The sequence below is a fragment of the Zalophus californianus genome, chromosome X (assembly GCF_009762305.2).
Source record: "Zalophus californianus isolate mZalCal1 chromosome X, mZalCal1.pri.v2, whole genome shotgun sequence".
NCBI lineage: Eukaryota > Metazoa > Chordata > Mammalia > Carnivora > Otariidae > Zalophus > Zalophus californianus.
The window spans coordinates 83,338,492-83,352,421 of record NC_045612.1 but is presented as its reverse complement, the minus strand read 5'-3'; the positions used below and the strand labels follow the sequence as shown (position 1 = coordinate 83,352,421).

The window sequence follows — 13,930 nt, the reverse complement described above, 5'->3', positions numbered from 1 at the left end:
GTACTATGGTCGAATTTCCTTCCTGCCATCCCATTATCAGGCCCACATGCATTTGTACAAAGATTAGCAAGTAATAAGGCCAGATGAGCACCCAACTGAAGCTTGCCCACTAAAAAAGGTGACTATATATCCCAGTTGGCCTATGTGGCTGCTACAGATCTATTAATGCCTGTTATTTTTTAAAAAAAGATTTTATTTGTTTGAGAGAGAGAGCGAGAACAGAGGGAGAGTGAGAGGGAGAAGCAGACTCCCCACTGAGCTGAGAGTCTGATGTGGGGCTCGATCCCAGGACCCTGAGATCATGATTTGAGCCGAAGGCAGACGCTTAACCGACTGAGCCACCCAGGTATTCCTATTAATGCCTATTATTTACATTAACCTAATAAAACATGTGCAGTGATCAAATTCCTGAGGTAGCACTCAACAAGGTTTCCAACTCAACTTTCACTCTCAAGAAAGTCTAACTCACAAAACAAATTATGTGGTCACCCAAATTCTAATGAAAAAAAATACTAAGGGAAAATGAAACTAGATAGCATCTTTTTTTTTTGTGACGTAGTGTTCCATGATTCATTGTTTGCATATAACACCCAGTGCTCCATTCAATACCAGACAGCATCTTGAAGCATAAACCTGCATCCCCCACCAAAAGAAAAATCTGTTCTTTTAGCAGCTAGCCCAGGTAGAACTGCTTCTAATAAGCATAGTTAAGATGCCCAGTATGTGCCCTATGTATTTTGCCAGCTTTAAACTAACTTGTTCACCCCCAGTTCTTACCTGTCCAACTCTGCAAGTATGAACAAACATCATGATGTAGGCATGGGCAGCAGTGAGTGCATGCAGTAGAGGTGTGGCCTGAGCTGAGAGGGTAGCATCAGCAACATTGCCAGCACAAGCCAGTTCTCGCAACAACACTGAACCTCCAGGGGATTCAATTGGGCGGTGTAAGGGCTCCAAGGATGAAAGGATGGAGTCCAACTGAAGGAGACCCTCCTGAAGGACTTTGGGTTCATGTGACAGTGTCTGAAACAAGAATAATAATTAAAGCATTAATGTACAATGAACTTCATAGACATGTCTTTAATAGTTACAATGGAAGAAGTAGAAGACAAGTGTCACAAATTTCGAACCTGGCCATGGTGATCCCATCTGGTAAATGGTAGAGCCAAAATATGAATGCAGGTAGGACATACCCCAATGCCTCCTTTTAGAGCAACACTTTACTTCTCTCAAGTGAGAGGCTTTCAAATGTGGTAAGTCAGTCATTTAAAAGCCTGTGATGGCCAAACTGAAATACTATTATAGCAAGGACTCCATACTATAAGATTAATTGTAAATTTTACTCAACAGGGAGCAATATTGGGCAAGGTTCCAAAGCATGGAAGTGAACCAGTATTAAAACTGTTTTTTTCTTCCTAAAATAAAAAGAGATGATTCTAGAATAGGCATCAGGTAGGCAATTTCCTTTTTTATAAGACAACTCAAGGATTATAGGACATGGCCTTTATAATTGCTTTTTGAGTCTGCAGAAAAATCACAGTAAAATACTATCACTTGCCTTTCAAAGATAGGAGAAATTATGTGCCTTTCCTGAGGCTTTAAATAAATCTATCCATTCTCACACAGTATCTTAGAGGCAGGATAACGATGAAGCAGAGCCTCTTTTACTCTCTCATAAACAGCACTTAATATTGCAAAGAGTAAAGCAAAATAAAACATTAAATACAGGTATGTCACAATTACGGACTTTTCAAGTCCAAACGCAACTGGATTACTGATTTTTAGCAGAAATTACTTATCACTGCACAATCCAGCCCTAATGAAGGAGCGTCACAGATTTAATGCAATCCCTATAAAATTATCAATGGCTTGGGGGGGGGGAAGAAATAGAAAGATCTGTCTTAAAATTTGTAAAAGAATCTCAAGGGACCCCAAATAGGTATAACTATCTTGAAAAAGAACAAAGTTGGAGGTCTCACACTTCCTGATTTCCAAGCTTATTACAAAGCTACAGTAATAAAAAAAAAAATGTGGTACTGGCATAAAGACAGACATTAACACCAATAGAATATAATAAAACCCCAAAACAAAGACTTGCATCTATGGTCAAAATATTTTTGGCAAGGGTGCCAAGACATAGGTGCAACAGGGAAAGAACAGTCTTTTCAACAAATGGTGTTGGGAAAACTGGATATCCACATGCCAAAGAACGAAGGGGGACTTTACCTTACACCATCTAAAAAAATTACTCCAAATAGAACAAAAACCTAACGTAAGAACTAAAGCTCTAAAAACACGTAGAAGAAGCCACAGGGTAAAAGCTGTATGACATTGGATTTAGCAATGATTTCTTGGATTTGACACCAAGAGCACAGCAACAGCAGTAAAAAAAGATAAAATGGACTTCATCAGAATTAAAACCTTTGTTCATCAAAGGGCACTATTAACAGAAGTAAAGGCAAACCACAGAACAGGAGAAAATATTTGCAAATCATTTATCTGATAAGGAATTAATATCCAGAACATAAAGAACTCCTACAACTCAACAACAAAAAACCAACCCCACTAAAAAACAGGCAAAGGACTTGAATAGACATCTCTCCAAAGACACACAAATAGCCAGTAAGCACATAAAAAGATGCTCAACATCATTAATCATCAGAAGATGCAAATCGAAACCATGTGATCTCTCTTCACACCTATTAGGTTGGCTACTATCAACAAAAAAAAAGAAAAGAAAAAGAAAATAAGTGTTGGTGAAGATGCAGAAATTGGAACCCTTAGCGCACTGCTGGTTGGAATGATGTGAGATGGAGCTGCTATGGAAAACAGTATGGTGGTTCCTTGGAAAAAAAAAAACAAAAAACAAAAAACAGAGCTACCATATAATCCAGCAATTCTACTTCTGAGTATACAACTAAAAGAACTGAAAGGAGTCTTGGGTATGCTCATACTTTTACATGGAATCGAAAAGAAGTCAAATTCATAAAACTAGAGAGAATGATGGTTGCCAGGGGCTGGGGGGAAATGTGGAGATGTTGGTCAAAGGGCAAACTTTTAGTTATGAGTAAGTTGTGGGGATCTAATATATAGCTTGGTGTCTATAGTTAATACTATATTGTATACTTGAAATCTGCTGACAGTAGATCCTTAAGTGCTCTTACACACACATACACACAAAGTAGTGTTGAAAAAGTATTTGCACACCTGCGTTCATAGCAGCACTACTCAAAATAACCAAGAGGTGGAAGCAACCCCATGGTCTATCAATGAATGAATGGATAAACAAAATGTGGCTTGTACATACAAGAAGAGTCATAAAAAGGAAGGAAATTCTGACATATGCTACAACATGGGTGAATCTTGAAGACATTATGCTAAGCAAAATAAGCCAATCAAAGAAAGACAAATACCTTATGAATTACATTTATATGAGCTACCTGGAACAGTCAAATTCAGAGAGACAGAAAGCAGAACAATGCTTACCAGGGGCTGGGAGGGAGAGGAATGTAGAGTTGTTTAATGAGTACAGAATTTCAGTTTTGCAAGATGAAAAACTTCTGGAGATTGGTTGTGCAACAATGTGAATGTACTTAGGACTACTGAACTATACACTTAAAAATGGTTAAAAAGGTAAACATCATTTGATCTGCATTTTACCACTATTTAAATAAAGCACTTAATTTTTTGATAAAATAAACTAGTAGGTCAATTATGCTTAAAATGCATGACTATCAAGCCTGAAAAAGGAAAAAAGCTATATGACTAAACAATACCAGATTGTGTTAAAAAGCATCCATGAGAGGATGACACAATAAAATAAACCCAGTTCCAAAACATTCTTCATCTACTATCCCTTCTAATAAAACTCAAATGTTTTAACTATATACCAAACCTAGGAACAATGAACACTTCAATTTTTCAATGAGAAATAATGCGACACACTATTTATTAGTTACCTGATTCACTTGTAGTACATAACCACAAATTTCATTATTTTTTAGTTGAAAGTAAAGGGAGACCACAGTGAAAACATATATACAGAAGTATTGCAAAACTGATTTCTAAAAAGAAATGAAAATATTTGGCCAGAAGCTCTTACCAATATGGATTTGCAGACACCTGCAACAGCCTGACAAGCCGCAGATGTGGGAAAGTCAATGGGCAGATTGGGAAGACCCAAAATGGTAACCAAAGGCAAGAGTCCTTTCTGATTCACAAATTCCTGGCAGTGGTCATCTGTTGTATTGTTGCTCAGAATAGATTCCACAAATTTCATCTAGGTAATGAAAATTAAAAAAAAAAAGTTAGAGCCTGACACCTGGAACTAAAAGGCCAGCTTGGAATAAAGACAGGGGTAGCCCTGTAGTCATGAAATCAGTATTTTCTAGAATACCAAAACCTCAAGTAAATAGGGACAGAGATATGATATGAACCCTGAACATAAAAACAAAAACACCACACATGAATAATTCTTCCCAATCTACTTTTTTGGTCACATCTGAAGTCACATAATTTGAGAGCATAGAGAGGATAAATGACTTGTTCAGGGCCACACCCATGAATTAGTGGCAAAATCAGATCTGATCTCTTAATTTGCTTCTTGCATGATCGTGTGTTGCCTCTCCCTTGTAAGCAAATATGGATACTTTCCTTCAATGTGTTCATAAGGCAAATGAAAACCAGAACTCTAGAAGAGTGATTTGGACCAAACAAAGCATTTTTTTAAGGGAAGAAAGTAAAATGTGGGCAAGAAACACACAAGCACAAGAGAAACCACCTCTGGAAGTCTTGGGCGTGCTTAGTGGGCTAGAACAATTGCTAAGTGGGCTTCCCCTTATAGAGAAACAATTCTGGGAAAAGTCAAACTCTTCCCTTTTCTCTTGTGAAAGACATGGGAAGTTAAAAGAAATAGCCATATTACTATTTTTTTTAATATAAAAGAGAAGTTAATGGGAAAAATAGCAAGTAATGGGAAAAAATACATGTTGGACACATTCAAAGAACATAATACTGGATTGTCCTAACAAAGCCCACTCTTATGTTTGGATTCCAATGGTGAATAATAACAATGAACAGAAAATTGGGAGTATCTAAAAAAAAAAGGGAAGAGTATTGTCCAATTTTGGCAAACCAGTCTCACAGAACAAGGTTTGCGCATCTTTCCCCATTGATCCACACTTTAAGGGCCCCAATGAACATAAACGTGGAAATCACTAGACTATTTGGTAATCCCACACATTTTCCAGAAAAACACACACCTTTAACTCAGTTTGCCCTACCATCAATCTTACCACATTAAGGATGTAATCCATGAGGGGAATAGGAATACGTTCCTCTGTACCAACGACCCTGTTAAGGGAGAAAAGAGTGAGTTACACACAAATTCACAACACCAGTGCAAGAGAACAAAGTGAGGAAAGGGAAATAGCATGAAATTCTAGGTCCTTTCTCTAAGTCAGACTTCTAGTCTTTAGAACAGCACAGGAAAAAAAAAAGAGCTGAAATCAATTCTGAAATTAGCTTTCCTAGCCTGATAGGTTAAGAGCACAAAAGGAAAAACCAAGCCTTCACAAGCTCCGCATTTACACATATCTCAAAAGAAACTCCTATCTTAGGCAAATTATCATAGGAGGAATTCATCAATATGAAAATACTAAAAAATAAGTCAGTTTGATTAAGAGACTATTGAAACACTTGCTTGAAAACAAGAGCTAGACAAAGAAACAAATACAATAAACATCTTACCATGTTCTTGCTTCAAGTTTAAAGTTATAATAGAGAGCAGGAAATGGAATTTAATTTTGTTCAAAATTCCATGCTTAAGATTGACAAACCATTCAGAACAAAGTTAATCAAAGATGAAGCCAACACCCAAGGCCTCCTTTCCTAATAATTAATACTTGTATCACAACAGTCCCTGAACTATCCAAAAACTGATCAGGTCTTTTGCTTCAGATACTTGAATGCTACACTGCAGATGAGAAGGCTGTAGTAATGCCAAAAGGTAGCACTTAGCCCAATCTTGGCTTTTTCAAGAAATAAACAGGAAAGAAAACCCACAAAATATATTAAAATGAAACAAAATCTACCTCAAGATAAACCCTAGGAAGGAACAAAACTTGAGTCTAATAAGGAGCATTCTGGATATAGGCCCTTGAAGACATTTGGGGGGGAAGGGGCAGAAATAAAAGGGAGAAGTAGGAGGAGAGAGAAAGCAACAGAATTCACAAGAAGTTAACAGTCCTTGTCTCTGAGCAAGATAAGATGTAAATATTTGCCAGGCATGAGGGCACTGACAGCAAAATGGAGACTAGACCTAGTGGAGAGGCATCATAAATGGCTTCAGTGATGAAATATCCAGAGCTAGGGTTTGGCAAGGATATTGTGAACACTCTCAATGAAGAATTTAGGGAAGAACTCTGTACAAAGGCAGGACCTATAAGCCAGGAGTGGAATGATTCCATGGCAAGACTGCAATATTTCCTTGACCGTAAAGTTTCTTCTCAGAACCACTGCAGCATTCCCTGCTACTTACGTCAATCATCTACCCCAGCTTCATTGCACCTCCTGGGAAAACCCAGAAATCCATCTCTACAGCTAAGGAGTGCAGGTGTGGCTCTAGCCCAAATTAAATACTTGTCCCTCTGTAGAAACCAAAGATAATGGCAAAGAGCCAAAGTAGTATCATGAAATGGGACCAAGGTACTTCCTTCATTTGCTAGACAGAAGTTAGGGAGAACAAGAGAGAAAACAAACCAACAGTTTCTTAATCCAAATCTAGGAACAAATTTGTTCAATAACCACTTTTTTCATTATCCTCATCTTTTGGTTTCCAGGCTCAGAACATCATACAGGAATAGTAGGTAAGATAAACTCTCCCTAGCAGAAATCCCCGTCAACTGGTTTTAAGAAAAATTGTAATCTTAACTTCATATGAAACTTTGACCCATAGCATCTTTGAAACAGTTAAGACTGCATTCCCATGATGAATAAAACAATTTACCTACTGTCAAATTAAAAACTTCCTGTCTCCCCTTTCACTAAAACACACATATTCCCAGACTCAATTTTACATGTGTATTTATGGTACTAGTGCCCTTAATCAGAAGTACAGGAGAAAGATTCCAATTGAGTGTCATAGTACAGTGTACAGAACAACAGGTCTCATGGAATTTTTGGGGTGTGGGGTGGGGGGGACGTCTTTCTTCCAGCTCTTGAGGAGACACAGCTGCCTTTGGCAAAGGAGTCCTCCCAGTGAACTAAAACTCAGGAAACAACTGCTTTTCTACATTTGCTGCCTTTAAAGCCCAGACACTTGTTATTCAAGTTCCAAAGACCACATGGATTTATATATCCCATTTCTTTCAAGTTTTTCAGGATAGGCAGTTAAGTTAGGCAAAGTAAATGGAATCCACCGCAAAATAAACCATGATGCCTCAACTAAAAGCCCTGGTTACTCATTGGCAAGTATATTCATCCCCAGCAGTATCAGTTTTACTGACATCAAACAGTTTAGAAGGCAGAAAAAAGAGGCCAAAATACAAGTATTTAGAGTTACTTGTGAATGTCTCTGGATGTAGAACAAAACTCCATGTATTTGGGGTAGACTGTGGTGCCTAAATTTCCTTATTCCAGATTGAGCACAAAACCACATCTCAAGATCATATACAAACACCATTTTCAAATACAAGCTGATTTTAGAAAAAATAAGAGAAAAATAGTTTTAGCCTGGAAAAACCTGGAAACTCAAAAATCCATCCACAGGAGTGGATTCATTCAATGAAACACTACTCAGCGATGAAAAGGAACAACCAACTGATAGATGCAACAATATGGATGAATTGCAAAAACACGAACAGAAGCCAGATACAAGAAAGTACATGTATCAGATATGACACACACATAGGACTCCATCTATTGTTATCTTTAGGATATTCTGGAATAGACAAATTTATTCAATGATGATTAAAGTAAGTAGGGGCGCCTGGCTGGCACAGTAGGTTAAGTGTCCAACTCTTGGTTTCGGCTCAGGTCATGATCTCAGGGTTGTGAGATCGAGCCCTGGGTTTGGGCTCTGCATTCAGTGGGGAATCTACTTGAGGATTCTCTCCCTCTGCCCACCCCCTGGCAATGTGCACTCACATTCTCTAAAATAAATAAATCTTAAAAAAAAAAAAAGAAGTAGCTGCCTCGCTTTAGTGTAGAGAAATAGGAATCTCAAGATCTGTGTAGTTTATAGAAATTAAACCTCAATAAAAAACATTGGAAAAAATTTACTCATGTGTTTGTGTTTATGGCACTGGACAACAGATGAGACTGGAATTTGTTTGGGAGTCCCACTGAAGAATTTTGCATTGGAGGGGGAGTTGGGGGATACAAATAAGACTTCTGGAGAGAGAGGATGGCACACACTGTAAATTTTTCTAAGCCTCTTCCCATACTGGCACAAAGTACAAAGTAACTCCCACCTGGGATAAGGAGATAAAAGAACTCCCTTTAATATATTGTGGCTTTCAAGATGAAGGTTGAGTTTAGGCAGTTTCCTGCTTTTCCTTCCAGCCTTAATAATCCAGAGTGACCCAATCGAGGCTTCTGAAGGTGGTAGAAGTGGAAAAGTGTATGTGTCAATATATGTGAGACTCTTAGGTATGTTATGTGAATGAGGTAGTGATGAACACCCAGACCATGCAGAGTATAGAAAAACATCAATACCATGGAGTACCAAGTACTAGGATCCTCTAGCTTTAGAAGCTACATATGACTAACTCTATGGTAGAGTATTAATGCTGTGGGTGCCTACATTTTTACTATCTCTTCATTCTCATTCATGTTTCATTAGGATCCACCTCTCTTGGCATTTAAGGCTCAGGAAATCCTTCACCTAATGCTCTTGAGTTATTCCATCAAAGCACCAAAAGAACATTTACTGACTGATTATCTGCTACACACAAAGTAATTAGGATACACTGTAAAATAAGACATTGTCCCTGCCCTGGAGGAGCATACAGATTAATGGGAGAAACCATCAGAATATATATGAATAATTCTAACAAAACTTTTGGAAGAACACAAAAGACTTCCTGTTTGGAGGAAAAAGGAAAAGCTCCTTTAAGAATGTGACATTTGAGCTGGCTTTGCAGGAATTTGGAAGATAGAAAAGGAGATAAGATAATTTGGGGTTGGGGGGACAAATATGGATAGAACACAGTGACACATGGAGTGAAAAAATACAAGGATGTGAGAAAACGTCAATTTACTATGACAGCTTAAAATCTGGGCACGTTAGATCTAAGGTGTCTGGAAGATATTCAGGTAGAGAAAAAGTTATATGCAGATGAACATGCACAGCCTCACTCAAAACCACCCTCCCACTCATCAAGTTTAAGAAATCTTTCATCTTGTAGTCAGGAAAGGAAACCATATCCCAGCAGGGTGGCTGACAATCAAGGGTGTGGCAAGTAAGCACAGATTCTGACTCCTCTGCATATAGTCTCACTTTCTTTCAGGTGTCTTCCTTTTCCGGAAAGAGAACATTTTAATCAAATCAAAACAGAAGATGCTGCTAGAATGAAGGTAGAGTTGCCATCTCAGACAAGGGTAAGACATCTGCTCAACAAAGCAACGTACTTAGTAGTTAATGCATTTCCTCAAAAAAAAAAAGAAAGAAAAGAAAGAAAACAAACCTCCAAACAAACCTCATACCAACAGGCTCATCACTTCCTAGAGCTCCAAGATGGCACACCAGTTTTGGAGTCTAGGCCTTTGCTCCTTCTATGTATTCAGCCATAATTTTCTCAAGTTCCAAGCCATCCTTCAAGACCAGCCCAAACCCAATCATATCCACACCTAAAACATTCCTGCTTTTCTCAGAACTAGTTATCTATAAACCAAAAGAACACTTATTAAATGGATAAATGCATGACAGAGTTCAGAGGGATCACACCCTCTTCTAGCATGAATGCGATTAAGAGTTACAGCTACAAGTTACATTTCATCCCGCCAATCCCCATTTCACCATCCAGGTAGTCAATTTTTATGTAAAAACAAAACTTAAATAATCTCCTGTGCCCGGTTATAATCATATGGTACATTCCAAAGACTTCTGATTTATCTAGAATAAACAGATAGTAATCAAACAAAAGCAAAGACCAACCAACAAATCCCTGTTATTTTTAAAGACTTAGGAGATAGGCTTCAAAAGTGCAATGTTTCTTTACGTACTCACTTACGGAAACAATCAAGCAATGATGCAAATACCAAATCAACAATGGGGAAAAGTCCTCTAAGAAAAGCCCATCAACTTGATATAGTAAACTGATTCAATTCCATGAACAAATTTTAAAGAAAGACACCTTGCTAAGGCAACCAATACAATTAAATATGAAAGCATAAATGACACACAATGATCAAAGAAAGAAAAAACTAGACTCTTAGGGCTTGAAGAACCTTACAATGAACCAACATCCTCGCTTTTATGGATGAAAATGACATGCCTAAGATCACAGACTAGGGAACCTGTCTTGCGAATGCTTACTGCTGATTAGGCTCGGTTTCATTCTGTTGGGTAGAATTAAAGCTCTGCATGGCCTGTACTTCTTCCTCCTCCTCATCCTCACTAGAGGCCTCTTCCGCAGCATGATTAGACCTTGGAGGAGGGGCAGTGGCAGTGCCATCTGCCTTCTGGATTGATGGCTTCTGACAGATGTATTTAGGGTCTCTTCCAAGATTACAGATTTCTTCAAGTAACTGAAAGACACAGGAAATAGGATTATTTATTAGTAAATAAGAAATGGGGGACAACTAACATTTTTGGGGCATTTTCTATGTGTTATACACAGAATTGCCAAAACACTTTATATACATGTATGTATGTATATACGTATGACACATCACTCCTGGAATATAGTCCTCAATCCTATTTTACAAACCAGGGAACTGAAGTTCTGAAGTTTAAATAACTTGTTCAGGGTCACACAGATGTTAAGTGACTGCATGACTAATCTGACTCCATGTCCTAATTCACAAGCACCAGGAACTCACAAACTATACAGGCAATTGGCAGGGATACTAAATGTGAAAAAAAATCAAGAAACAAAGATTAGAAAAAGTAATACGCTTTTACAAATAGAAACTAAATCCTGGCAACTTGTTAATATCCTACAGAAGAAAGCAATACTTAAGTGACTTTTTGGGGGAGGGGGACAAAGGACCAACCCAAGGACATGGAGAAAATAAAGTAGACATAATCCTCTTCTAGGCCTAGCCCAAGAATCCAAATGACCTCCAGTAAGCCAAGTTTTTTTTTTCTTAAAAACCCCCTTAACTGCTCTCTCATGTCCATGGTCAGCCTTATCACTTCCCACCTTGATGATCGCAGTCGTTGCATCTGTTTTGAGGGTGGGCTGATGTCTCATGAGCTCATCAACAGCACTCCCCAGGTTAGATGCAGTATCCCCTTAAAGCAAAAAAAGAACTGTTAGAAGGACTGAAGAAAATAGAATTTGAGCTATCTTCTCTGCCAATGAGGAGGAAAGAAGAAACGGAGCTGGTGGTTGTGATTTTTTAATGCCATGCTTTCTCAAATGAATTCACACCAACTTCTGAAAGCAAGTCACTGGCGGGGGAAGAAGAAAACCTCATCAGTCTATTGAGCATATTTTAAAATAACCATGTATACTACATTCTACCCTGTCAATCTCTACTACTGCCAAGGTCTTAAGTAGTATTGTAAAAAGAGACAGAAAAGAAAGAAGCATAAACCATTAATCCTCTGGCTGCCCCATAAAGAATGACAATGGCTAGAATGCTACAGTGGTGGCTGAAAGGACAAAGCACACCTGTGAAAACTGGATTCTTTCTGGAGCCCTATCTTCTCGCTGTTCCTCAATAATCTGGTCTCAAATACACTGAGAAGGAAATCTATTCATTTGTGACTATTTTGGGGACTTGGATATTAGAACAGAAGATTACTAAGATCAACAGCTCAGGACTTCGTATCTCTTGTTGCTACTCCTGGAAATATACTGCTCCTAATACCCGTTTCTCACTAGCACCATGACAGTACATCTAACAATGAACTGTTGTTGACAGTCCAAGGAGCACCACCCCTTATTTGCTGACATCCAAAGGTCACTGGGAACAAGTCCTTAGCCTCTCTCAAGCTCTGACCACTGAGGCGTCAAAGTGACAATCTGTGGAATGGTGACAGGTGGAAATTTGGACTCCCAAGGAAACCCTTTTCCCCTTGTCCCAGACCCTGAACCCTAGGTGAACTTGCCCCCAAGATCTCCACTGGATAATTCCTGCTCCTGTGGGTAATCCCACTGAGGTAGCAGTGTAGTGCAGGTCCCACCTCCTGGGAATCCACGTGGGAATCCAGGACTGCCCCTCCTGCCCTAACCCAAGAGGAGGGGGCACAGCCTCTGTGAGTCACTCTGCTACAGTTTAGCTTCTGACCTGCCCAAATGCTACAGCCAATTGGAGCGTGAGGGCATGGCCTGGAGGTACTGCCTGAAGATCTGGAGCCACTCAGGTCACCTGGGACATGATCTGGTCCCTTCGGTGGCCCAGGAAGGGAAAGGTTTCTATGGCCAAAGTTTGGTTTTCCCAACACTTGTACAAATTTGATTAAAACTTTGAACTTTTGAAAACACACACAGATACATACAATGAACTGTTGAGAAGCATGAAAATATTATGAGCAGAGGATAAGGGTGAAGTACTCTTTTTACCTGCAATACAATGTATATAGTGCTACAGTGATAACTATCATTCCCATTAAGCTTAGCACACCTAGCCAGAGAAATGATGTGAGGTCAAGAAAGGGTTTTCTTACCAATCGGTGGCTTGATAATCATCTAAAATCTTGGCACAACAGTTAACCAATTATAATAATATAAGATAAATCCTGATGATTTACCAAGAGGATCAGAACTCCTCCTCCTTCGCATGGCTGGGAGGTAATCTGGAGACAGAAGAACTTTGAAAAGACGTTCAAAAGGCTGACACTGTACAAATGACTGAAGACCTCGGGCATTCAAGCAGAGTGCACTGAATACATTTGGGAGGGAGCCAAGGACTTCACGGGTAGCAGGAACCTAGACAGAAGATCAAGTGAGTTTGAAGACCTCTAAAAGCGTTCAGGTGTAGATGCCACAAAACTTTGACCAGGGTATTGCACAGAGAGATAGTAGGGGAGGGATACATTGTGAGGAGGGGTACACACAGAGCATTCTTTACAGAGAAACAGTAAAGGACTCACATCTTTGATAAGCAGTGCATGAAGCATGACATCTGTTAATCCATTGTCCTGGAGTGAGGACAGCAGTGATGGTTCTTGAAATACAAACACAGTCACCACTTCAGTAGCTAAAAAAGATGAGAAATAGGAGAAATTGAGAGATTCTTCACAGGTATTAATAAAAAAATTCCAAAGGCTGAAAAATAACATACTCTATGTTCAACAATTTAAACACTTGTACTTACTCTGAAATGAACGCCCCTAATACTGCTTCATCAGAAGGTCACTATTAAGAATTAGGTGACAAACTTTCAAGATTTTTATGGGCAATGTACAGGTATAATGATAATTAATAATACCATATTGAATACTGAAAAATATACCAAGAGAGATTTCAGTGCTTTTATCACGTGAAAAAAAAGGTAACTATGAGATGATTTGTTAATTAGCTTGATTATAGAAATCATTTCACTACGTACACCATCATGTTCTACATCTTAAATATATATAATTTTATTAGTATATATATAAATGAAAAAATATTAAGATTCTATGAGCGTATTTTTACACCAATGAGGTTATACTTCTATATAACCTGTTTCTTTTAAATTTTAATATACACCATATATTCTCCTTTATCTTTCCCTGTCACAACACTACAGTTCATTCAATCTGAATGGCTGCATA

General features: G+C 38.5%; 1 protein-coding gene across 12 annotated transcripts in view; it reads right to left on the bottom strand.

The window, feature by feature from the left end:
• HUWE1 (HECT, UBA and WWE domain containing E3 ubiquitin protein ligase 1) overlaps positions 1-13,930 on the bottom strand; it is a 162,969-nt gene that overhangs the window by 67,079 nt on the left and 81,960 nt on the right. For all 12 annotated transcript variants that reach the window (XM_027609586.1, XM_027609589.1, XM_027609595.2 and 9 more), the window contains 7 exons: positions 13,265-13,371; positions 12,923-13,100; positions 11,367-11,458; positions 10,538-10,749; positions 5,295-5,352; positions 4,103-4,279; positions 778-1,023 (listed from right to left, as the gene is read on the bottom strand). In XM_027609586.1, coding sequence (XP_027465387.1) covers positions 778-1,023; positions 4,103-4,279; positions 5,295-5,352; positions 10,538-10,749; positions 11,367-11,458; positions 12,923-13,100; positions 13,265-13,371 — 1,070 coding nt within the window. The remainder of the gene's footprint in view (positions 1-777; positions 1,024-4,102; positions 4,280-5,294; positions 5,353-10,537; positions 10,750-11,366; positions 11,459-12,922; positions 13,101-13,264; positions 13,372-13,930) is intronic.